The following is a 27,245-nucleotide window of genomic DNA, read 5'->3' as shown; positions in this document are numbered from 1 at the left end:
TGGCTCCCTGAATATCGCTCAGGAGTTAGTATTTGGGGTTTTCAGTGACCAGCTGCAAATGAACTAGGGACGTGTTTCACTCTCTGGCTGATGGAGATGGAAGCTGCCAGGTGAGCAGGTTTTGGCTGGGCAGGATGGTGGTGGGCCCATTGTAATTGGTCCAGATGGCTGATATGGAGACTTCCATCAGATATTTTTTGAGTGTGAACGTTTCTTAAAGCAATAAGAATTTATATTGCTTTATTCAAGCAATATAAATCAGGAAAGAGTTCATGTTGCAGATTCAAGACTTTCAATTAATCTTTTCAACAGGACAAAAGCCTAAAAGCAGCTTGACCAGGATTCCTAGCAAGGGGTGTTTACAGGTGGCTGGGACACAGACAAATGAGCTTTTACTTCACTTACTCAGGTGGTTTGGTCCACTGTAAAGACAGCGCAGGGAACAGGCATTTCTATAAACTGTGGATATGTAGTATTTTATTCTGTTATAGCAGCAAAATGGTATTATATCTAGAGAGATAATGCCAGACATAATCATAAGGAAAATAGTATTAAGGAATATATATTAGTTTAGCAATGCACCAGCTGCCATAGAAAATGTTCATGTCATAACCATTAGTACTTGATTAATAATGCTGGCAGAGGCAGGATTTTTTTCCTCCCTTTTTTATCCCCTTGTGCCTTCAGCATTGGTAGTCCTGGTGGCTGGAAGGTTCACTCCATCCAGAAATGGTGCAAGCTTTTCCTTGTACCTCAGTCCTACGGGGGACAGGATGTCTTTAAGTTACTTTTGTGCTCTTGGTCCTTTTCCAGTCTGTGAATAAGAGTCAAACATCAAAGGAATAATGGATCAGTCACCACCAACTAGATTGATACCCTCAAATTATTTCAAGTAGATAAATAAATCACGGTGAACTCATAATTGTGATTGATAGTTGTATTTTTTTATTTGCATTAAACACAGTTTATCTGTGATTCTAAGGTAAGGACCAAGGCATGTTGTGCCAGATGCCCTGCAGACACAAGGTTCTGCTTTTACTGCCAGATGATATGGCTCTGCAGACTTGAAATCTGTCTACAACTTGGGCTGGAATTGAGTAACTGTGAGCTGTCTGGTTGGACAAAGAACATGCTTTTAATGGTATTAGGAAATGTTTCCCACTCAGAATCCAAATACTAATGCTGCCTCATGCTGTAACTCTTTCTGTTGTTCTGTTGGTCTTTCTGTTGTTCTGGTTTATCTGTCGAGTAGACTGACACATAGGTGTTAACTTTTTTTTTTTAAATACTGCCTCTGATATGACATAAACCCACTGTGGGCCAATGAAGATCTTGGTATAATTTTAATTAATTTTATTTCCAATGCTCATGCCCCAAGGCAGATCTTTTTGTAATGTCTGAAATTTTAAAATGTGTTACCTTCAGTAAGCACCCAATGTTATGAATAATAGGGGAAATCCTTAAAATTATGAAGGGCATAGTGAAAAAAAAAATGGCCAGGGGCCCATTCTTTCTTTGCCCTTCCTCTTTGGAAAGCACCGAAGTTGTTTGTTGCTGTTCAAGCCAGCAGATACCAAGAGGTATAGGAGGAAGATCCAATATATAACTTGTGGAGGCTGTGTCAATGCCTCTGCTGTGACCATGGTCATTGATTCCCATTGTTTAAGCCCAGAAATGTCCACTAGATCTTTGAGCTAGGCCAGTATTTTATAGGCTCTTTTAATTTGTGTGTCATTTATTATTCTACTAAATCCAGTAGTTTGTGCTTGGCTTAAGCCATTTCAGTAGCTGATCTACACGGCAGGAGATGGAGATCCCCCATTTCCTGGGGAGTATCTTCCAAGGCTTGGTCTCCATCTACCTCCTTGTTATGACCTAAAAATAAGACAAATAGTAACAGGTACAAATTGAAAGATGGGAAATTTAGGTTAGATATTAGAGAGAAAATTTTCATTATTAGAGTGGTGGATGGACACTGGTTGCCCAGAGAAGCTGTGAATGTCCCAACCCTGGTAGTGTTCAAGGCCAGGTTGGATAAAGCCTTGAGCAACCTGGCTGAGTGGGAGGTGTCTCTGCCCATGGCAGGGAGTTGGGGCTGGATCATCTTTAAGGCCCATTCCAGCCCTTAACATTCTATGATTCGATGATAATGCTCTGTCAAGGTCTACGCCTTCCAGATCATGGTATGGACACCCACAGGTGTGTCTCACTGTCCACGAGAATCACAGGATAGCTCAGGTTGGCAGGAACCTCAGGAGGTCTCTGATCCAACCTCTGTCTCAGAGCAGGGTCAGACCAGGGTGCTCAAGGTTTTATCCAGTGGAGTCTTGAAAACCTCCAAGAGAGATTGCACCACCTCTCTGGCCAACCTGTGCCACTGCCTCCTGTTGGGATGGGGAAATAGTTTCGCCTTATATCCAGTCTCCTGATCACTGTTTCACTTGGGCCTGCAGGCTCTCAGCATGCACCATGTGAAGATCCTGGATCTGTTGTCTTGATAACACCCCCACAAGCTTTGTTGGGTTCTTGTGAAGCCAGATCTTCTCCAGGCTGAACCAGCCAAGCTCCCTCAGTGTCTCCTCACAGGCTGTTGTGCAACCTCTAACTTACCTGTAGGGATATGTGTTTATAAAACAAACCTCTTAACACCCAAATCAGCACAAGATCATGTCAATTTGTTGAGCAGTCTGACCTCTGTTATCTTGATGACAATTTAGGTATTATAAAGCCTTTGTAGGTTAAAGGACAGATGTCTGTATGCTTTACATAAATGTCAGAGCTTCCCATCAGTTCCTCCCTAGTGCTTCCATCTACTAAATTTGATTTCATATCAAAACTCAGGCATCAACATTAAAATCCTTTTATCCAGGCTGGTCCAAGCTGTGTCCCTCTCAGCTGCCCTGATGGTTTCCAAGCTTTTTGTCTCACAGTAATCTGAAATACCATCTCTATACCTCACCGGCTACTCAGACCTCTCTTTCTCCTCATGCTGAAACAGAGGGAAAGCAGACCTATCAAAAAGTTTCTGCATTGTTTCCTGAATTCTTTTACAATGCTCACTGTAAATAAGATGAGCTCTCACATAACACCAGCTCATTACCCCACTTATTTCTGGAACACCGTATCCCAGCCATGATTCTGTGCACTCAAAAGCAACATCCTGCTCTTCCACTTACACATTTTCTCTGCTTTTACTATCAGTAACAAACCCATAATCTCTCCTGGGCAGGATTTTGTTCCGAGTTCTGGTTCTCACAGTCAGCTGCTACAACACAGGGGCAATTACAGTGCTTGACAATGGCTGCCAGGTGGTTTTTAGATGGAGTTTTAAAGACTGCTTTTGACTCAGAAAGCTGTAAATGGCCTGTGACCTTTCTGCAGGAAATTGTACCTCTGCTGCAGTTGAACCAGTGGATGCTGGTTGCAAAATATCTCTAGGGCTCCAGCTTCACCAGGAAAGAAATGCATCTGGCAAAACCCTCTTGGAAATGAGGCTTTTAGTAAATTTTAATGGATCAAATAAACCTTAGGCCTCATAGATTCTAACCTGATGCACTGCCCAGAAACTCTCAGTTGCTGTCTCTCCCCTTGGGTTTTCCCTGGCTCAGACTGGAGACATGTCTGTGGCATGCAAGGGGAGGCACAGTGCCCAAAGCTCTACAGAATCTGTGAAGCATCCCTATCTCTCCCCTGCCCCATTACTGGAAGCCTTTCAAATTGCCATCTCTTTTTTTACACTGCTATTTGCTTCTGCATCAGCAGAAGGCTGATGCCAACCTGTTTTACACTCTAAGATTGAAACAAGGCAATATTATGTTAAGCTTTACAACTGCTGTGTGGTGGTGCACTTTTCCAGATGATATAAGCTACTGAGAGGGAGACATACAGGTGATGTAATGTGATGTAGCCTAGTTGAGGAGTGGAAATTGTTCAGAACTTTTAAGTAAATGTTAAATCCACTGTAATAATTTATTTTATACATTAATCCCACAATTGCACAGTGGCAGAGAACACTAGTCTTATCTGCCACATTCTCACAGCAAACACAGGGAAACAAGAAGGAAGAGCAGCAATTATTGGTGTGCCACATGCTTGATATGACCTCTTTGTGCTCAAGTTGCCATCTGTTATGAAGCACTTAGTGTTTGTCAAACCTTCTGTATCTTTCAAAACAATAATGCTACTTTATCATAAAAGGTCTGAATTATTTTATACAAGGCCCCACCTTTCCAGGAACACTGACATTTTTACAGGTACTTAGTTGCTGCTCAGGATTTTTGCTGCTGATTTCCACTGTGGGGGCTGGAGCAGCTCTCTGAGCAGCTTTCCAAGAGGATGCGCTCTCCACAACGATGGAATACCATGCAAGCTATTAACAGGGGAAACTTTACCTACGGCTGCAATGCAGCTGCGTCTGATGTTAAACATGGAATCCACTGATGTTTTGACACAAGGGGAAGACCTGTGCTTGGGGAAGTCCTTTTATCGTATGATTAAGCTGTCATTTAACTGGTGTAAAAAATAACTTCTAAGCAGAGGAAAATGGAACAGTCTTTTTGCAAATGACTGCTGAAGGTGAGGTGATTGAAAGGGACATAGAGCAGCATTTTGTTCTTTTTTAACTTGTCTTTAATGAAACACTATCATTTTGTGAAGCAGTGGAAATTATGGAGATTTTGCTGTTTAGATCTCTGGAGACAGACGTGTGTGATCAATGACTGCTCACTAAAACAGCCTCTAATAGAATAAAGGAGAAGCAAAAAAACACTGAAGAAAATAAGGGAAACTACTGAGCTCGGAGGAATGTTTTATCTCATCTCTGAAGAAGAATACAACATTCCTTGGTAAGGCAAGGAAATACATTGAATTGATATGAGCTGGAAGCCAACAAGCTGTTGTGGGTCTGCAGTGTACACACTCCTACAGCACAGCATCACTGCATGGCCACAGGGCAGGACTGGTGTCTGTCAGCACACAGCTAGCCAGGTGAATCTTAGAGGGAAGATGCACCATGGATGGCTGAGCAGCAAACATATCCTGGACAGGTTAATGTCTGTTCCTACACCTGCTTGCAACCTGGGATCACAAGGGAAGGAAATCAGCCTCCCTGAATGATGCCTGTTGCTGCCTGACCCTCACACCCACCCTTCCCAGGCCCCAGGGATGTGGTGACCACAGCAGCAGCAGCAAATAGCACACCAAGGAACACTCTCTTGGCTACCCCTTCTGCCAGGAGAAACACCTGATTTTAGCAAAGGCAGGTCGCTGCTGCTTCTGCTCCTGGGGAAGGGGGTGGCTTCTGAGCGCGATTCCGCAGCTGACATGCAGCTGCTGAATGGGAGCCAGCCTGAATAACCCTGTGATGGCAGACACAGGGGTTTGCAAATCTAACACCAGACACATCTATTGGCAAGGCTGACTGTGTTTTTGTAAAGGCTGTGCACAAGCTGTGGCTGGGTGGAAGGCAAGCAAACACCTTCCAGAAAAAGCATGATGAATGGAATGGACCAAACATGAAGAAAGCACACAATTTTTCTGTGACGTCTTCCTAGGAGAGGGTAAAAACCCAAATCAAAACTAACCTCAGTGCAGAGAGCTCCAGGGACACTAATATAGGCTGGTTAATTAACAACAAAAACCATATATCTTTTATTAGTTCCCATAGAAAGCTGTGGAGGAATTGGGAATCCAGCATTGACAATAAATCCTGGAGCCCATCTGAGCGAGAAACAAGGCTGCAGAAAGATCCAAAGTATCAAGGGAGAGATGAGCTGCTGCTGTGTGGCCCTGGCTCAGTTCCCTTGTCAGGCAGGGAACTCAACAATGTCTGCAGAGCAGTAGAGCCAAGTGAGTGTCTGCAGGCTGGGCAGGGACCAGCCCCTCCACCCAAACAGTCCCTGCCCCTAGGCCAGGGCCAGTGGGAAAAGCACTGAAAGCAGTGGGGCTATCTGACCTGCTTGGATGTCAGGGAGTTTTTTTGGTTGGGCTAAACTGGCAAATAGCAAATGCTTCCTTCTTCAGCCTGATGCCCTTGCAGCAACATGATCTGCTACATTAACAGTAATTTTCATGTATGTCCTTTCACAGCATCACCAGTGGTACCACTGAGGAATTCCAGCTCTTGGAAAAAACAAAAGTGGAGCTGGAGGCTGCAGCAAATGATGCCCTGTGAGAGGGAGGTGGGGGGAACAAGAACCAGCCCCCGCTTTATCACCCATTATAGAAAGGTGAAAGAGTAGGAATAGCCAGGGGAGTGAAGGAAATCTTGAGGTTAGTTTGAGATTTTGGAATCTTCTGCTGCCATTTAGACCTGTTTAATACCTGAAACTGGAGTTGTGAGAGCTCTCTCCCGCTTTAGTTTGCCATATCCTCTGTATTCCCCTTGTAAGCTGAATGATTTGGAATGTGTTGATCTTGTTCTGGAAATCGTGTGTTTTTGAGCTTGACAGCTCAAAATGATGATGATGGCAAACTCAATGTATCTTAGAAAATGTGTTTATATAGGCTTTCAGTCAAGCGCCACTTAAATGCCATACATCATGATAAAAATGAAGGTGAAAGCAACTCTGCTAGGCCACTGGTGGGAAGGCAGTGTCCTGGTTACATGAAAATATCTTTTGTTGTCAGATAAGCAATGTCTGCATTGAAAGGCCATCAGCTTCACAATTAGTGCAAAATATGGGGATGAAAGGCTTTTGCAGATATGAAAGAAAATCCCAATAAAATTTGCAAGCAGAATGTGCTCAGGTAAGAGCTGATCTGCATGCAGTGTTGCCTGTAATGTGCTGTACAGCAGTGGGGTTGCTCAGCTCACATCCACATTAGAAGAATGCAAAGTAGCACCAATCCCATGCAGTATTTCTGTTTTGAGGGTGACATTTAAATTTAAAAAAAAAAAAATAAAAAAGAAAAATTAGATTTGAGCTGCTAATTTCAAAAGCAATTTTAGAGAAAAAATATACTTGGATGCGTATGATTATAGATAATTTCAAATTAACTTTAAAATTGAGGATTTAAAAAATATCTGCTAATGGAGTTGTCTTTGTCATACATGTCAGATTGATGAATTATCCTATAAAATTTTCAGCAATGAATGTAAAATCTCCATTAACTGCACTGGCCTCACACTTTGCATGGACATCAAAGATTCATGGTATAGGACAGTGGTGAGGTAGTAGATGCTCTCTGACATCCTGCTGTAACTAAGACAATTCATAAGAATTTAGTTAGAAGGTAAGATATGCTGCATGTGTCCAAAAGTCTGTTCAACTCTGCATTTCTGGCATGACTTACAGACACTTAAATGAACCTAAGAATAGGCAGGCACACCTGGAACGATGCAGTCAAGCATCTGTGAACTAAAGAACACTGAAACTACACTTTTTAATTTCCACTTGTGCGCCTCATACAACGATACTTTGTTTTGCTTACTGTAGCATGGAAATTATTTCACACCCTTACAGGTTTCAACTGTTTCATCCTTATAAATTCAGTGGCCATTTATTATTGGCCACATAAGTTTTATACCCATTATTCATAATTCTGTTACCTTTAGCAAATACATCCTGGGCACCACTGGGCTGCAGTCCTTTTGGATATAGTTTAACCTCAGAGAAACAAACTGGATCTCTACTCCTGCACCATGATACCAGTTCCTTCTTCTCAAGACAAAACAGGTGGTGCCTAATGCTGATATGAGAGGTGGAGAGGACAGCTGTATCTGGTAGAAGTAAACATCCCTAAGATCTCCTCCAGGACCCATCTGACATGCAGGACTGTAGTCCTACATAGAATAAAGGAAGCAGCCTCACTCTTGATCATTTACCTGGATTTCTGTTAGTTGCTGTCCCATTTCTTTCAGAAGCCACATTTCAATGGCTATGGTGCATGACAGTCCTATGGTTAGAGATGTAACTTGTTCCATCGATTTAAATGCCTGGAAAATAAGATGGGTGTGCAAGAAAATAATTCAGAGGAATTAAGTTACACATTTTATACAAAAATTTAATTTGGAAAAGGAAACAGTCCACTGTTTTCTTTTAGCCTGTCTAAAACAGTCAAATTGGAAATACAGGACTGTGATCATGCATCTGACTTTTCAGTTACTTGATTCAAGGATTAGGACGAAACTGCTAAAAAAAAATCTAGGTTAACACATTTTCTTACTTCCATAGTAACTTTTACATCTCCCAGTTAATGACTGCTAACACAAGTATTAAGTATTTAGATCCATTTAGCATGACCAAATGCAGAACCTCTTATAATCCATATTGCATTTTATTCCCCAAAACTGAGTGTATACAATGATAATAAAAGGCAGTGTGTCAGAAGGGAGTGCAGTATAGATAAATTAACTTGAATAAGAAAGGTAGACATGGCAGGCTTCTTGAAACTCTGTGTTCAAGATCTCCTGTTAGCTCTTCTTTCAGAGTTTTTGTCTGTAGTACTTAGTATTTCCTTCTGCAGCGTTGCAGATGCAGGGGATCTACAGAAATTCAACTTAAGTTTGTGCATGTGAATTTAATCCCCCAAGTTTAGTCAGTGTCATCTGTCATCTCTTTGCACTGGAACACACTTAAATCTTATATTTGTAGAAGGATATAATTTTGTTATTTGAAACAGAATGGGGACTTTAATGAAATAAAACAACTAACCATTCTTTTTTTAAAAAGGAAGATTTATTTATGGCTACACACACCACATATAAAATTAACATTTAACTGAAACATGTAATTGTTTCAATCATTTATGACTAAACACAATGTTGACTACAAAACTGTACAGTTTCTATTTAATAACCAATTCTTACAGCATAGTGCAATTGTAACATTTTATAAAGAAAATAATTTGTGCCTTTTTAAAATAAAGTGCATTAAATTACTATCTTGTATACAACAAGAAGCTCTGTAGTTGCAATTCAAAGCTTTAAGCTTAAGGGAAACTGAGGCAAAGATGTTTCACATCCTTTTAAAATCACTTCATACACTGGCAAGCTATGGTTCAAACTTCAACCACAGTTAAGGTTAAAAAAAAAAAAACAGACCAAAAACCTAAATCAGTATAAAAAATAGCCACAGGCCTTTATGTACGAAACCAGTAACTCATTCTCATATGAAAAGCACAACATGCAGGATTTCAATCCACCTGGCTCCTAGTGAGATGTAGAGCATGAGAACTATCCTTCATGCAGATGCTTTTGCTAAAGCTTTTAGAATTCAACATGGAACTACACTGCAGTCAGTAGTATCAGGTGTCTACCTGAAATGTACAAGGTTTCCTAGGAAAAGTTCTCTCTGAAGATTTGATTACATGAACATGGTAAACTATAGGTTATTTGTAGTTGCATTTGGCAACAAAAATTGTGGTGGTCTAGTTAGTAAGTCTAGAAAATTACAAGTGGTTCTACTAGCCCAGGTATTCCAAATTCCACAGCCTGAAATTAAAGAGAAGAGTTTACAGCTTTATTTCAGAGGCACACTTATAGCACTTATCCTATGAAATTCCACTTGTAAACACATTTACAATCAACTTCTGTAGATTTTGGCTATGACAGTAAAGCTCAGACCAAACAAAGGAGGGCTTTAGCCCCCAAGGAGTAAAAAGCTATAGACATGAAAATGGACAGAGGTGTAATGTGTCTTTCTCCAGAAACAATGACAAAACCAAAAATGTCCATTTCCTTTGGTTGGCTCTGGCTGAGGCCCAACAAGAAAGTCCATATTCTTCTCCTTCTCCATACATATATAGGACTGCTATCAGCTCCAACAAAAAATATATTTGAGTACATGCAAGTAACCCTAGAGACTGCCTGACTATTTTGCTGTATGTGTAATCCAGGCAATTTACCTGCCTATTCAGCTGCAATACTCATTCCACACTTTTGGCACAAATCACACACACTGTTCCTGCATTCTGGAAAAGTGCATTTTCTTCCTAGAGGGACCAGCCTGAGTTCAGCACCAGATTACTGTACCTTCAGCTGCTTGGCTCTGGGATAGCTGCTGTGTAATAGGCTGTGTGCTGGAGCGTGCTAACTCCCAGCAACCACGCACCCTCCTCCTCCTGAACTAAGGAAAGGCTCTGCTTACACTGAGAAGGCAATACAAAAAAGATTTGGCTGGAATGTGACTGAAGAAGGCTCTCTGTTTTCTATCACATCTTCAGAAAGCTCTGTGCTGAGAGCAGAGCTCCCTTTGTGCTGTGACCTGTGACCAACACAGCACAAAAGCCTCACCTCTGCACTCTTTTCTCCTGAGCCCTCTGGGACAGAGGCACCACAAGGTGGACTGAGTGTTGATTATATACTGACAAACTACATTTTCAGAGGGCAACCAAAGAATGGCAACACAAAAACTCATGGATGGGGCACAACTGCCCACACTCCATGGGGACACAACCCTTTTGTCCTTTTCTGGATGTCGGTATTTCAATTTTTGAAGGGCCAGGTCATGCTGGTTTTATTTGCATACTATAAAATATCTCTCCCCTGAAAGCAGGGGAAGCCAATTCCTCATAATTTTGATGGGTTTAATTTTAGTGAACATTGGTATCAGAAAGCGGAAAATTTCTATGGTAAAATTCGTAAGTAATCAATGCATTAGAGCTCTATACTTTGGCCCTAAATCTTAGAGGTCCTACGCCTTTTTCCCAGAAAACCCCTGAAGCATATATGTATTTTGTGTGCCCTTTAAAAATGAATGCATAAATTTTTTTAGGTACCCCAGGTTAGCATCAGCCAGCAAAGTGTCCGCCTGTGTCCCACGACTGTGGAATCATGATCTGTGCAGTCCTGTTACCAAAGCACCTATGGAAGATGGAAAAAATCAAGAGAGAAAAGGGAACAGTGTGTGGGGAAAGTAATAACTGCTTTATAGGCCCCTGCTTGTCAGTACCATAGCTCCATGCAAGTACCCTTCCTACATTCTGTACCATTTGTGGTCATGGAAAACATTCCTGTAATCTCAAAGATGGCAGTGGGATTTGTCCAAATTAAAGACATGAGAATATGCTTCACTTCCAAAACCTCTTGCCTGTCTTTGCTGAAATATCAATTACTGCTGAATCTTTCAGTGTTTGCAAGACTCATACACGTTGGAAAATATTTTTCTTTGATCATAAGAAACTGCTGAGGAAAGAAGTTACACTTTAACCACATCCACAATGAAGGTATAGAGCATGATATATGGCATGTCATACATATAGAAACTAAAATAATAATAATAATTATGCATGTATATATATTATATTTAAGTATGTAATTATGCTATTTAAAAGTGATAGCTCATCATACTTAATCAAGTTAACAGCATACTAAAATACTCTAAGAAACTGTTTCTCTACTCAGCATGTAACTAATATGTTAAACCTGGACATAGGTATTTCCTTTTAAGAATAAGTTTACACTTAAAAGAAAAAAAAATCATTTTGTTGGCATCTATTTCTTAAAAGGGAAAGGTCCATCCATTTTCTAAGGTAAATCATTGCAGGATGCAGTCTTCAGCATGTGCAGTTGGTATTGGATTATTTTTTCCTTGAGAAGCTAGGACTAGGTCTGTGCTTGGGCATCATGGTAGATCATATGGTTGGGATCAAGTGGTTAGGGGAAAAAGATTATTACCAGTGTAAAGAAAACAGTAGCAGTACACTTGCTTTCCCTCCCCACAGGTGAATCAGACATTTCCTATGTAAGAGAAATGCTCACTGAAGTGGTTTAATGTAAAAGGGCTGCTGATATGTTTGAAAGGGTTATAACAATCTATTAAATACTTTGTAAATCAGTTTTTACCTAGGAATGCACCACTGTACTTATGAGAGGCAGGTACTTAGAATCAAAGAATCATTTAGGTTGAAAAAAAACTTTAGGATCATTGAGTCCAACTGCAAACCAATGTTTGCCTTGAAACAAAAAGGACTGTACCAGACATCTTACTTCAGGGGGCTGGGCTGGTGGGGAGGTGAATAACCCAACCTGTAATCCTATGGCCATCAGTTAAAATGCAATAAAAAAAAAATCTCCCCCATGCTTTCTACGGGACACTGAATTAGTCTGCATCATAGCAGTGACACACTAATTAACTGCAATATGGTTTCATCTAACCTACATTCAAGTTTGGATTTTTCCTTTCTCTTCTATAACAGTGAAATGTGCAACTCTTTCTTCTTGTGGGGCTTACAAGATCACAACAACTTTGTGAATAAACCACGGCATGGACTTTTTTAGAGCAAAAAAAGGCATGCTGTTTTCAAAGAAACATTTACTACAAAGTTATAGGCTTAGCTGCTCCCCAAAAGGAACAGAAATACATAATGACTTACTGTAAAATAATCTTCTGGTAGTCTTTCCACAAAACCCCTCTTCTGATTTCAAGTGGGGCCACACAAGACTGTGCTAACAAGACAAGTAATAATCTGAATAAAATATGGGGCGATATTTTGAAGGAAGGGATACCTCACTTCTGATCGTATCTCCTCCTCTCTGCTCTCTGAACGCCACTCACGAGGGGCAGCCATACTGCCAGCCCCAAGGAGAAGGGGCTGCTGCACCACCTCCTGGAAGAGGGGCAGCCCCAGCCTGGGGGCTCTGTGTGCCTGGGGTAAGTTCTAAACACCCTCCTTACAGGGGGTGCATTTATTCAAGCATCCTTCCCAGCCAACGCCAAGCACCGAGTGATTGAATCTGGCTGATTCACCAAGCTATAAAGACTTCCAGCTCTCATCTTTCATCATCCACTTAATATGAAAGTAGATATCCTTGCACTTCATTCAGATTTCTGATCCATTAAAAAGAACTGCATTTTCTTGATCAGAATAAGACAGCAGCACCCAGTTTTAAGAGGTAATTTCCTCTTGTACCAAAAAAATATTTCCAGTCAGGAGACCTTTCAAGTTTATTGGGAGTACCATCATTCTTTTACTGACAGAGAAGGGAGATACAGATGCCTAATTTATCTTTCCTGACCTATTGCTTATTCATGAGATATAAATTATACCACTCCCTTATAGTACCTTCCTTTTATTTCTCTATATGCAGAGATTGAAAGATCTTATTTTTCTCCATGGAACATCTCTGAACTACCACTAAGCCAATCTAGAACCACTCAGTATCTCAGATAAAGTGACAGGATTGTTGCTGGGTTTTTAAATAGCAACTGCTCTGTCCAATTCTTATTTTTATTTATTTCTTGTACAAAGAAAAAAAAGACCCTATATACTTTCTCTTAATAAAAGTCAGGGCCAACATTTTGAAAACATTTCTCTGAATGTTACAGAATCACTTTGTTTTTTTTTTTTTTAAAGCAATGAGTGTGTAGCTTTAGGGGTTTGATTTGTAGCAATATTATTTCATCCAGCTTCCAGTCATATAGCAGGTTGCTTATCAACTTGAGGAAATAAAGTCACATGTATTTTGTTTTTAAAAGCTAAAAAATCCCTACAAAAATGAGGCAAGAGAATAATAGTTCTTTGGGGACAGCATGAGCACTGGTCTATGCCAAAGTTCACTGGTGTCCATGGAGGAGTTTCAACAACTCCAAGATGCCTCAAGGCTGGTCCCTGAACACTAAAGGATGGATGCAGCTGCTTATGTCACTGAGTGTCCATGGTAGGAAGATACAGAAGCAGTATCAGTCCTTTGAGCTTGCTTCCAAAGAGCCTGAGTATTGGTAGGGGTTTTCTTCACTGGTAGCATAACCAAGATGTCTTCAGAACAGGCTAGCACCATTTATCAGTTTCCCTGATGAGCATGACCAGTTCAGGTATTCTCGGGATCAAGTTATAACTGGAACTCTTGAGCACTATTAATTTATCCACAGAATGCTGTACAACTATATGCCAAACAATGAAAAGAATAAAACTCCCCAATGCAGTACATAATTCTTCCAGCAAATAGCACAAATTCAGGATCCAAGAATTAAGGTAAAATGTTATTGCTGTGTAATTCTATTCAGGAATTCAATGATTATAAAACAAATCAACCAGAAATAATATCTTACATTGGTCTGATAGGATCTGCTTAACAAAGGAAGACTTATGCTTACTAAAAGTCCTTATCCAAGTTACTTTTTTTGTCTAAAGTATATATTGCTTCCTCTCTATTGCTATGAGTTTACTCAGCAGTTTATAGTATCCACATCATGGAGGATTTTATTGCTCTTGTGCTAAAACCATATTTCTCCTTATTGCTGAAATACTACTATTGGGGTAAATGGTTAGGAAAAAAAAAGAAAAAAAAAAAGAAGAAGACTATTTAAAAATTCTCTCCTAAGCTTTGAGGATGAATGTATGAGAAAAACTGACCACAATAAATTTTTCCCATCAGGAAAAATTAACCTGTTACTAACTTTGGGTCAAGTGTGTTAATAAATAAATATGAACTTCAATTCCTTAAACTAAATGACATATTAAGGAAAAAAAACACCTTTTGTCATTACAATAGAGATATGAAAGCTACTTCACTGCACACAGAATGGTGAATCTAACCCCCAGGTCTTATGCATGGCTGTTGTTTGATGGGACAACAAAGTATGGGAAACTACAGGTTGGCTGGATTTCTGCCAGTTCCAGGAGGTCTTTGGATGTATGCTGGCACCCACCATAGAGAACAGGGGCCTCCACTGTCATTCTGAGGGGAGAGCAGAGAGTTGCTTAATTCTGCAGGGTCTGAAAGGTTGCTGGTTGTCAAGCAATTATTGTGGGTGAGCGAGGTAGGCAGCTTTGCACCCACAGCACTGCCCCTATTTCCCAGAGCTCATTCAGAGGTGTGTTACGTAGCACCCATCCCGGTGCTGCAGACTATGATAAAGTTTGTCCTGACAGCTGCAGGCAAACCTATGTTCAATAGGATTTTCTGGACTATGCTGCACAGTCTCAGTTTTGGAACGTATTTCTGGAAGAGGCAAAATCCTTACTGGAGGTCACAGCAGTATCTTTGGAGGCAGAATCATGTTTCTCATCTGCTTGTGGTGGAAGGTAACCATGCACAATTCCCCAAACAAGGGCAAATCACATCCCAGTGAGCCAGCTTTGTGGGATTGCTATAATTAATCCTTCTTTCCTCCGTTTGACTTGCTCTGCTCCTCAGGAGAGAAGCTTCCAATTACAAATCTCTCTGCTCTGGCACAAGGAAGAGGTCGGCTCCCCCGGCACACTGGAGAGCCTCTGCAGAATTGAGCAGTCTGTGGAATGAGGAAGATGACAAGGACATGAGGTGAAACCACAAGAGAAGAGGGAATGACATTATCTCCCTCTGTGCTGTTTTTCTCTGGCATCCCTACCACACAGGTGTTGCCTAGAGAAAAGCACTAATGCCTGTGAGGTTATCCAAGAGGATGAGAACACATCTGCATAAGGGAAAACAACAGTTGCCCTCAGGACTGAGTTTTGGTCACAGTCATAGCTGCTCATCTTCATCATACTTTTAGCAATTTGATAAAGAAGAACAAACAAGGAAAAAAGCAGGGGAAGCAAAGTTTGCATGACTTTAAGTTATTTTTTTCTTTTAAAAGTGCCATCCTACATTATTCAGCCTCTCTACATTATTCATCCCATGACTTTTACTGCTATTGTTTCCCAATAGTTTGCATACTTGCAAAACTGCACACATATGTATCATGGATATTCATGAAGTGAGTATTTCTTATGCAAAAAATGGTAAGAAAATTCAATGACTAGAGTTTCAGTAACATTCGTAAGTAGATAAAGAACACCGATACCCTACATTGAACAGAGGTCATAGTCTAACTTGCTGAGCATCTGTAAATCACAGGGAAGCCAGGGGAGCTTAAATTCACAGCTCTACTGGGTCAGGCCATGCAATTATTATTAAACTAATCAGATTATCAAGTAAGAACCAAATATCATGAAGGTTGAACCAAATAAATAATGGAATTTAAACCCAGCATTGCAACTAAAATTAATTATTGCTCATAAAAATCTCTACAGAGCCTTGTTTACAGACAACTCACATTTGAGATTCAGCTTTGTGTACAGCATATGATTCTTAACGTCACAGAAACTTTGCCACAAAAAGCTACAGTCATCCAAACGTCCACATGGAAAGGACAGATTCCATTTGGAAAAATCCAGACCAGTAGCACAGTTGTCTATACTATCTATACTACACAGGTATATTTTTTCATTGAACTGTAAATATTGCTAGTTTTACACTTGAGTTTTGGATGTTTTGTTTTGTTTGTTTTGTTTTGTTTTGTTTTAATGGAAGGTACTGAAGCAACAATACAATATGCTGACTTTGACATCCAAGGGAGTATAACCTCCTGCTGATGCCAGGGCATGAACACTCTGAGCTCCCATCAACACTAATGGAAGCAGAACCCTAAACTCCCATGCGCTGACATGAGGGTACATCATAAGTTTCATGAAGACAAGTGCCAGGAAGATTTTCTCTCCGACAATCAAGTAGTCTTCAAATCAGAAAACAATGCTTTATTTCTAGCGCATTTTAATGTGGCTTCAGTGGAAGGTTAGAAGCAGTTCAAAATGTAACCATTCATGAGAGGAAGCTCTGCTTTCTAGACCAGAACTATAATGAAGTGAACTGACGTGCGTACAGTGCAAAGAATGAAACTGCCAGAAAAGGAGAAAACACTGTTTCATCTTGCAGCCCTGGCTGCATATAATTATGAACCAGATATGCTTTGAGAATTTATAAATGTCAGTATTTAAAATTACATAGGAGAACAGTGAAAACAAATGGTAATAGTATTGACTTGGTAAAAAATGTAAGGGAAACATTTCATGTAGTGCTAAATATGTGCTGTAAGCAATCTATAGATTGTTTTATGAAACATTTCTTATACTCTCCTGAAAAGATAAACTTGTCTGAGAAACCTAGCTTTCAATCTATTACAAATGCATAGCTGAAAGAGGCCATATTGTTTCATCAATTTCAAAGATTGTCAGTTTTAAAATCAACAGCATAGCTCCAATGTCCCACATGCAAGTGAAAACATATGTCTGATTTTTGAAAGGAAAGCAACGCATATCTCTTGCTTTAACATCCAGCCAGAACACATGAGAGAACAGGTAACTCTTGAAAACAATTGTCAACTTAGTTCATGCTGAGATGTAAAATAAAAAGCTGCACAAGTACTTTCTCACTTTGAGCAAATTCATTGCACTGACATGATTACAATAAATTCCATATAAATCAGTACAATTGGCCATTATTTTGAAGAGTATTCTGATGATATACAGATGGGGTAACAGGACTTGTTTTGAGAGTTTTTTTCTGTTTAAAAAAAATTAAAGAGGAAAAAAATATCCAATCAACAGATTGTAACATGCAGTATGACTAAACTCAATCACATAAACGATTTTAAAGAAGTATGGTGTTTCAATCTAATTTTAATTAGAAAACTTAATGCAAAATCATGGCAAACATGGCAAAGTCTGGGTAATATGACAAAAAGACCCTGAGCAACATTATAAATCTGTTAAGAACACTGATTATTTTGATTTTGGAAATCTTCCTTAAACCACTTGATTGATTTCGGTCACTGGAGTTTTCTGTTTACAAAAAGGTCAGTCCATCCTGTGGTTTTTAGGTGAACCCATCACACACCATTTAATGAATGCATCTAAACCAAAGACAGAATGTCTGGAAAGTAACATGTTAAGGAGTGTCCTGGTGGCTGCCAATCAGACATCACTGGGTGATCTTGCCCTCTGAGACAGGTTAGAAGGAATGCAGCCACAACAGACGAGCCAAAGTGCTTTCTGTATCTCCTGGTTTCTAAAAGCATATATTACAGGATTGATGATGGAATTGTAGGTAGCTGGCAGGAGGGTGGCATAGGTGTATATAGAAGGATAGGTGTAATCTGCTATTAAAGAATAGAGTGTAAAAGGCATCCAACAAGCAGCAAAAGTCCCCAAAATAATGGCCAAAGTAGACACTCCTTTTCGGGTGGTCACATAGTGGGAAGTGGCCAGGAAATGGTGTTGCAAGGCAATCTGATGGGCATGGCGCATCACGATTTTACAGATCTGAATGTAGAGCTGCAGCATGAGGGCAAACATAAGCAAGAAAGAGACCGAAAGGACAGCTGCATTATTTTTAGTGAGTGGTCTGATAACACTGCAGGTGGATTCATCTCTGAGGCAGTTCCAGCCCATTACAGGCAGCAGTCCAATACAGATAGACGCTCCCCAGAGCAATATAAGCATGACATAGGTAAAAGTGACAGTCCTCTCTGAATTGTAAGTCAGAGCGTAATACAGGGAGAGGTAACGATCAACAGTGATAGCCAGCAAACTGCCAACAGATGCTGAGAAAGAGGCAACAATCAGTCCAATCGTAACCAGTTTTGTAGCTTCTGACTGCAGAAGGTAGGCAAAAACAAAATTGACGATCAATCCAATGCCTGCTAAGAGATCTGCCAGCGCCAGGCTGCCTATCAGGAGGAACATGGGAGCGCGAAGACTGGGATTATGGAAAATGATCAGAACCACAATGGCATTTTCGCAGGAGATAAGAGTCCCTGAAGTACACAAGACAATGTCCCAGGGGTTTACCAAAAGCTCTGGCTCAGGGTCTACGGCAGGAACCAGGGAGGAGCCTGCAGCTGAGGCATTCTCTGTAGAGCTGGCTTCTACATGATCCTGAGGCAGCCAGCTCAAATTAACCTTCAGATCTTCATTCATTTTAACCCCTGTCTTCTTCAACAGAAAGACACCGTTTTTAATGTTCAGCCACAGCACTGGATACATCGCCCCCCCGGAGCATGCAACGCCCTAGACAGCAACACCAGCCCGATGTGCAGGCAGGCACTTGTTACATAAATGTGACAATAGAAAATAAAAACAAAAACGGGGGAGGGGGAAGGATACTTAAAACTGCCCGAGATTATCCTCCGAGGGACCGAGGCACGGAGGCTGAGTGATGCTTAGGGTAACCTGCGCAGGGAGGGAGGCACGGGCACGGGCGGCAGCCCATAGAGCAGCTAAAGCCGCTCCAAGCGCCGCAATTCGGGGTGGCGGCTGGCTGCGGGGAGCGCAAACCCCGCTACCCTGCAGCCGCGACCCCAGCGCGGGGCTGCGTTGGTCACGGAGGAGCGGACAGCATGGGGAAGGAGGAGGGGAGGCGGAATATCTTTCACCGACCCCCAGAGAGGAAACCCCGCCCGGGCTGGGGGAGAGTAGGGCGATATCCTCTGAGAACTTATAAACTGGACGCGGACACCACACACGCGCACACGCACGGATCCCCCACGCACCCCCGGCGGCGGATCACCTGTGCTGTCCCCCGGCGGCTCGGAGGAAGGATGGATGGAGGAGGAGGAGGAGGCACGGAGGGGTCGCCGCGCTCCCTTCCAGGCGCCAGCGGGGCCGGCGCCGCGCGCGCGGTGGGGGGGAGCGGGCAGCTGAGGGCGCAGCGCAGGTGCGCGCCCCCCGCGCGCGCGCGCGCAGGGCGTGAGCGTGCGCCTGGCTGCGAGCGAGGGAGCGAGGGGGCGGGGGCGCGCCTCGTGCCCGCGCGCCTGCGCAGGTGCGCGCGGGGGAGGCGGTGATGAGGGGAAGGGGCGCGCCCCCGGCCCGCTCCGCCTCCGCCCCGAGGTACGCCCGCCCGGCCGGAAATGGTTAAATGACAATTATCCTCGTACTGTGGGGCTGGTCAGGTGCTGGCGGCTCGGGTTTGCCCACAGAGGTTGTGGTGTCCCCGCCTCTGGAGGTAACTCAAAAGCTGATGACATCCCCGTCCCTGGTAGTGTTCGAGGCCACATGTCATGGGGTCTTGAGTGACCTGATCTAGTGGGTGGCATCCCTTCCCATGGCAGGGCATTTGAAACTAGATTTGATACTAGTCTTTAAAATGCCTTCCAACCCAAACCATTTTACTGTTTACGTCACTGTTCTGTGATTCTGTGGTCCTGAATGACCTGTTCTAGTTGGCAGTGTTTTGAGATGTGGGGCCGAAGCAGACCATCACCAGAGGCACCCTGGAGCCTAATCTTTCTGTGATCCTGTGGTCTACAACCACATGAAAATGAATCATAGAATGCTAGAATCAATTAGGTTGGACAAACCTCTAAGATATTTGAGTTCAACCCATGACCGAACACCACCGTGTCAACCAGACCATGGCACTGAGTGCCCAAGCCAGTCTTTCCTTAAGCACCTCCAGGAACAGTGACTCCACCACCTCCCTGAGCAGCCCATCCAATGTTAAATCACTTTCACTGAAGAAATCCCTCCTCATGTCTAGCCTAAGCTTCCTGTGGCACAGCTTAAGACTATGTCCTCTCATCCTTGTTCCCTGGGAGAAGAGGCTGACTCCCACCTGGCTACAACCTCTGTTCCAATAGGTCCTGAATGGCCTCCTCTAACTGACCCTACTTTGAGAAGTGGGGCTGGACCAGACCACGCCCAGAAGCGCTCTGGAGCCCCAACCATTCTGTGATTCTGTGGTCTACAACCACATGAAAATGAAAATATGGCATAAAATATTTGAAAGAGTGATGCCCAGGGTCTGGTCTACAGCAGGTAGCTTCTGCCTGTAAAGAGTGCCTGCTGGGGTAGCATGGGCATGGGGGTGCCTGCCATCTTTGGATGGTGACATTTGGGACACATGAGCATATTTACACAAAGGTGTTAGATATTGAGTAGTGCAGGCAGGCCAGTGGGACTCGGATATAGGCCGCTGGGTCAGAGGAGCCACACCAAACAGCTTTAAATGCCAGATACTGATGGTTTCTGCACAGAAAATAGTCTCCCGAGGTCCTCTGTACAGTCAGTGGAGAGAAGTGTGTCCTCCAGGGCATATCAAAACAGTGGGATAAGTTGGTCTACAGAGGAACCTGGGAAATTTTAGGAAAACACGCTTTGTCCTCATTTACACCACTATACACCTGAAACCCTCTGGAAACTCTGGCCCTGGGGAATGATTGGAATCTGGATGGAAGATTTCCTCCTCCCTTGTTGAGTTATGGACTCAGCAGGTCTGCATGGTGCCCTCCTTCATTCAGATCAGCCTCAGTCACTGTGCTAAACTTGTGAAAATTTGCTGGATGACTCAAGATGATTCATTCATATTTCTGGTGCCCCTCCTGCTTTATAGCAAGAATTAAAAATTGCTGCTGATCTTTGTCTTCTAGTTTTATCCAGTAATTTCTTATGTGACAGTGTGACAAATACTTTCCTGTGATCTGGACTGAATATGTTTAGTGTGTTTCATCATCTGTCACTTTTCCATTTAGAACAGTTGCAATAAAAATACAAAAGCTTTTCTTCAAATGTTTTAACATTTGTTTCACAAATGGTTAAGACAAGCGTTTCAATTGAATATTTTAATTTAGGACTTGGAGAGCTGTGTTTATCCACTTATTTAATTTGTGAATGATTTCCATTCCAATTATAACACATTATAAACAAGCTAATGTTTGTATCCTGTATTGCAGGATATTGCCAGTTTGTCACTTTTTCCTGAGATGGTAGACTGTCGTCATTAGGGCAAATGGCATTGGCATGGATTTCACCCAGTGAAACAGAACACTTGTTACTTAGAGGAAAATCTCTGTTTAGGCAATATGAAGATTACCAGATGCAAAAATTAGTGATAGGTCATAGCTAAAGAGCTTTTGTACCACTATCTTGCTATTTATTTCTGCCTCTCATGAACCTGCTGATAGAGATGTTTGCTGACCCCCAAGCTAGCACAGAACAGCCTAGTGCTGGAACTGGAAGCAGAGGTCGGGCTGTGCTGGCTTTGGACCCAGGATCTTAGGATCTGTGTCTGACGCTGTGACTGCCATGGTGATGTACAAAGATACTCTGGCTCAGCTCAGGTAACACAACATGACTTTGCATAATAATGGCATATCCTGAGGAATATATATGCCTATGTGGAATAATATACCTGTGGAGTCTAGTGCTCTTATCTGTCTTGGTCATAGTCTGGAAGTTTCACACTCTTAAGGCAGTCAGTGACCTGCTGTGTCCAGGAGGTTTGGGTGAATTCAGGGACATGCCCTTCTTTCCTTCAGGTATCTGCAACTGGCAATTCAATCTCCTCTCCAGGGTCATGCCCCAGCCACGTCCTGAGGGGCAAGTGTGCTTCCAGGACCCCATGTGCCATGGATGGGGAGCCTCTTCATACAGTCGAGGGATGAAAAATATCATCTGCTCCATTGCCTTCCTGGTCTGAACAGTAGGAGCATCAGGCTTTGAGATGCATCCGGAGTTACCAGCCAGTAAATTATAAAGCTATCCACAGAAACTAAACAGTACCATTCAAATAGAAAATGATCCTGAAATAACATATTGACATATTTTTCATCTGGGTCCCTACCATCTAGCAAGCCTCCCTTCAGGAAATCCTACAGGGTCCCCTGCCTCTCTTATTCGTTCCTAAGCACCCTCTCTGTTTTGACTCCTAGTCTTTCATCCATATAATCAAAACCACCTTAAAGGATCACCTAATTAAGTGTGAGTCCTCATTACCTGGAATTATTTTTCGTTTGGATTTTACTTTTTCCCATATGTAGTCTTGCAGTAATTTAAATAAAATTAAGAAAAGAAAGTTTATATTCTGGTAACAACTCTTGCAGATAGTGATGGTTTGCTGTACAAAAGCTGTGAAAACCCTAAATATATGACAGCAGCCTGTGTGCGTTGTAGAAATGGCTTTTGTTAGAATTTCCTTTCAGGAAATTTCATCTTCACATTGATTTAATCTTCAGTGTTACATGAATGTCATTTAGACACTCAGACCATGTAATGAACCAAATTCTTCCCATGCACAGAACTGTGCAGTTATTACTGAACTTTCAGAATCTTTGAACCAGCATACCCTGGGCACTGCACAGCCCATTTAACCTTTTTTTTTTTTTATTTTAACTTTCTCTTTTTTTCCCTCCCAAGTGAATTAACTGTTGAAGTCTTCACTTATGTTTTCCAAATTGCTAGGCAAGTTGCAAACAATTAGGAGCATAACTAAAGCAGGGGTTATATAGAGGATATTTTGGGTTTATTCAAATCAGTCTTTGCCCATTTCCAAAGGAAAGAAAGAGAATGGAGCATAAAAGAATACTTGCCAATTTATATCAATTTAATAAAAACTAAGTCTTGTCACACAGATATTATTACAATGGGAAGACATATTTTGTTTCTCCATAGATGCACTAGATTTTTGAAAGGCACTTGTCTTATCATATGCCATTATAACAGAAGTGCCAATTTTCATTAAAATTCTTGTGGAGGGGATTAATACCTGCTTTCTTACAACCTCTTAAAACACCAGCTTCCAGAGCCTGTGCTAGATTTGCACTTACTCCATAACCCACAGAACAGACAAAGAATGGACACGTTATTAAGACAAGTGGACATCATGGTAAACAAAGAAGACAGCAGTGGATTCAGGGTGAGGGGGGAGCTTTTGTCACATAGCTTGCTCAGGCAATTTAGTTTTTAGTATATACAGCTATAAACATAACTGTATTTCTAAGAAAAATATTATTTAGTCATTCCTACATTATAGGGTACCAAGTATGGGCCAGCAGTGATTGTGAATGGGAAGTAGATGGTTGTATGTAAGTTTCTTATGCAGAGCTGTGACAGAGGGCTGCTGTGATAAAAGGAGAATCATGATCAGAAGCAGGGAAATAATTATTTCTTCTGGACAGGGAACTGATGAAATCAATATTTGAAAACTTTGTACAGTCCAGGCCACTGTGTTTTAAAAAGCACTGAGAAATGAGTGTGAATTAGTAGTAATTTCATTTTTTTCCTTTTTGTGGGCCATTACAGCAAGGAGAAATTTCTTATAACTTACCGTTTGTTCTCTTCAGATGAAAGAGCATAGTACTCTGATGGTCTGAGATGTTTGAAAACAAACCCTTTTCCCTTGGGTTCTCAGTAGTCTGGGCTGCTCTGAGGAGTTGTCCTATCCTGATGGGCTCTTTGCCTATGTCTGATAAATGGCTGAGTATTTACAGTCCTCAAAATTGTCTGTCTTGGGGGCATGTTTCCCTGAAAATATATCTCATGTTTTTCTTGGTATCTAGTGTCTCTTTCCTGCTCCCTTTAACACAACTGACTGTTCTTCTTCTTCTCTTAGGTACTTTAAATAACTTCCTTCTCTCTCTCTTTTTTTCTTTTTTTTTGTTTTGTTTTGTTTTGGGTAGGGGGAGGTGGATTTATCATGGGTGGATTACTCTGGAACTGAAGAAAGTACGCTTTTATAAGCTGCTTTTTGCTAGTTTTTTATTACTTCAACAAAAATGGTTTTCATTACAGTCCTCATTTACTCATTGGGCATAAAGCATGAGATGAATGAGTGAGAAGCACTGAGCTTCTTTAGAGCCCCACAAAGTACTTGGAGTTCTTCAAAAGACCACAGAGGACATTAGGGAAGAGAAAACAAAGCAGCATATTAAAGATATTAAAAGGTGTATGTTGTCCTGGAAAAAGTTAGCGCTACAAACCCCTATATTGACCATGCTTAAGTAGTAAGGCTGGCTTGCAGCTATATTTGATTGCTCTCTTGGCCAGCAAAGTAATATCCCAAAGTGGAAAATTATTTGAGGCATGTTGATTATTCTGCTATTTTATAAGGAGATAATGGGCATCATGGCTCTTAAAAGCATGGAGAGTATTTCTGGGAGCATTCTGAAAAGCATGTCCAGTTATAATAGATAGTTGTCTGAAGGGTGACAATATTGTTGAGACAGATAAAAGTTGATGATTGATTGAGATTGATGATTGATTGATTGATTGATTGAGACATATAAATTATTTAAATGTTCATGCTTGCACCTTGGTGGAAACTGTGGTAATAACACTTAAAGATATGTTATCAAGCTCACAAATGTCATTAAAAGAATTTTGAAGTCAGATGTGTTACTGTGCATGATGTGGGAGATGTTATCTGCGCGAGGAGGTTGGATGCAGGGGTTGTCCAGCAACATGCACTCCTCCTGCAGAAACATTAGCTTCATCGTTTGATTATTGTTTTGTTTTACATGGCACGTTCAGTGAGAGAGGTTTAGCTGTGAGCTTGGTTGGTGGCAAAATCCACTAAATGGAAGAGTTTGACTTCCTCTTCTGTGTCAAAGCAGAAAATGTCAGAAATTCTTTGTAAATCCCACATGCCTTTCACAGAATTATCACATCCATAGGCGTGATGCTTCATTCCATCCATGAAATCAATTGGAAGTTAGGTTGTTTTATTTTCCTGGGAAAAATCCACCGAAAGAAAAAGCTTGCAGTTCCACTCTGAATGAGAGCACCTTTCTGATTGTTTATTTGTAAAAAATAGTGTCAGACATCTGGGGAATCCAAGAGTGTAATAATGCAAGTGCAATTTAGGACAGGTCAGACAGAAGCTTAATTATCTGTGATCACAGTTAATGATGTGGAAAACTGGGGAGCTGGAAACATCACTGTTAATTTTTACTTGATATAAATATTCTTTTAGTTACAATAAACTTCTTAGTCAGAATCTTAAATATTAACAATGGGTATCACATATGACCATATCTATAGAGCGGCAGTAGCAGAACTGCTTTTAAGTTTTCTCTCAAGACATCACAACAAAGGCAAGTTAAAAATAACTTTTTTTCCCAGCCAGTCATCTTCAGAAAAAGGAAATACACTTGTGTGTGTGTGTATATATGTATGCATTCCTTAGGGAATGCATGAGTGAAAGAAAGCATTCTGGACAGGAGCAGAAGCTATTTACCCTACTTTATTAAAAGGGAACACATTTAGTTGTGTTATGAAACTTCCCTAGAGTGGCATTGCTCGTCTCACCTCTTTATCTGACTTTCCCAGTCATTTCCTACCTTGGTCAGTGGTCACCTCCCTACTTATTTTTCATAGGTTATTCCCTTATTCTCTAACTCAGCCCTGTCTCTTTGCTTTCAGACTCAAGTTATGTCCTTTAGACTAGGACACTGCCTTTCTTCACGCCCTGCATGGTGATAAGTCTTGCCCAGTCCCCCATCACTGAAGCACAATTCTAACCAACCTCAACAAATGGAGCCTTTTCCAGCTGATATCCATCCAAAGTGCTGCTTGCAGAAGTCACTTACCTAGAACAGTGCTTTTAACAATTTAATCCCCTCTTAACAACCTTCCATTGACTGTGGCCTCTGAAATTTCAAATATGATGTTATATTCAACTATGAAATATATACTTCAATACTCTTCAAGAAATGTTAAATTTAGTATTGAGATGTGTTCACCACCTGTAATGAGCTTCTGGAGCCATCCTCTGCTACCTATTGATCACTTCCTTTGACACTTGGCATGTGTGTCCTATAAAACATCTTTGTCACCACCTCATAATCCCCTTTCAAATGACTGTTTAAGCTTTTACTGATTAATTCAAACGTAAGAATTATTAGATGTGCTCTTACAGAGGTCAGACTTGTTGATTCAAAGATACACTTTGGTCCTAAATGTTAGGAATCTCAATGATTTCTGAGTTTTATTTGATCTTTTTGCTGTGCATGCTCAGTGTCATGTATGTAGCTGGGCATACATGCTACATTTTACTTCTGTGTATCATGTTTCTAAAAGTGTTCTTATTTTGTATAAAACAGAGGTATTTTTATATTTTATATAATTATATAAAATATTATATATATATTATTCTATTTTATATAATCGCATTTTTCAATTAATTTATGTGATATTTGAAGAAATAGCCTCTTCAGAATCCTCCTCCTCCTCTGACACCTTTTGCTACTGAACTGTCTAGGCAGCATCTATGCATTTGGCTAATACAGACCAAATTTATGACAGAAAAAAACCTATTATTGCTATTATTGCTGGTACTGGGCATTAGACAGCAGACCATGATCCCAGTGACAGATAACGAAACATCAACACAGGGACTTCTTTTTGATTGCTTTCAGAATTCCCTTTTGAAGGCAAAGCTGTGGTAAAAGTTAGAGCCTGTGTTTCCTATTGACTCATCTTACATTCACTCTCACTCCCCTGTTAAACAGTGATAGAATAAAGTTGCTATTGTACTTTTTGGACAATACAACAATACTGAAATTTTAGGAGCTAGGTTTATTTTCTTTTGGCATGCCCATCTCAAATACAAATAAACAATTTCTTCAAAAATTTTGTAATTTACAGACATATATTAACAAAATCATTGGACTGGGTGTTTAAACTCTGAAAGCTGTAGAGGTCTCTAGAGCAATTTCTGTTTCAGGAGAAGAAAGATTTTTTTAATATCTGTAGACCTAACTATAGCCTATCATGAATTATAAACTAGA

The 27,245-nt window shown here is 41.1% G+C and overlaps 1 protein-coding gene across 4 annotated transcripts; it reads right to left on the bottom strand.

Moving 5' to 3' along the window:
• Positions 1–677: 677 nt before the first annotated feature.
• On the bottom strand, positions 678–19,449 carry GPR12 (G protein-coupled receptor 12). Of its 4 annotated transcripts, XR_014955581.1 has the most exons (3): positions 19,253–19,390; positions 7,826–7,936; positions 678–814 (listed from the first exon to the last, which is right to left on the bottom strand). XR_014955581.1 is itself a non-coding variant. In XM_021542007.3 (2 exons), exon 2 carries the CDS (start codon positions 18,661–18,663, stop codon positions 17,659–17,661), a length of 1,005 nt encoding a protein of 334 aa, XP_021397682.1. In that variant the 5' UTR covers positions 18,664–18,675; positions 19,236–19,449; the 3' UTR covers positions 17,515–17,658. The 4 variants fall into 4 exon arrangements, 3 of the variants coding, with proteins under 3 accessions (XP_021397682.1, XP_021397681.1, XP_021397680.1); XM_021542007.3 differs by lacking the exons at positions 678–814; positions 7,826–7,936 and adding an exon at positions 17,515–18,675 and having other exon boundaries at positions 19,236–19,449; XM_021542006.3 differs by lacking the exons at positions 678–814; positions 7,826–7,936 and adding an exon at positions 17,515–18,678 and having other exon boundaries at positions 19,253–19,449.
• Between the last annotated feature and the right edge of the window lie 7,796 nt (positions 19,450–27,245).

This window comes from Lonchura striata, chromosome 1 (genome assembly GCF_050655825.1).
Source record: "Lonchura striata isolate lonStrDom1 chromosome 1, ASM5065582v1, whole genome shotgun sequence".
In the NCBI taxonomy this organism is placed as follows: Eukaryota; Metazoa; Chordata; class Aves; order Passeriformes; family Estrildidae; genus Lonchura; species Lonchura striata.
This window is presented reverse-complemented; position numbering and strand designations above follow the sequence as displayed.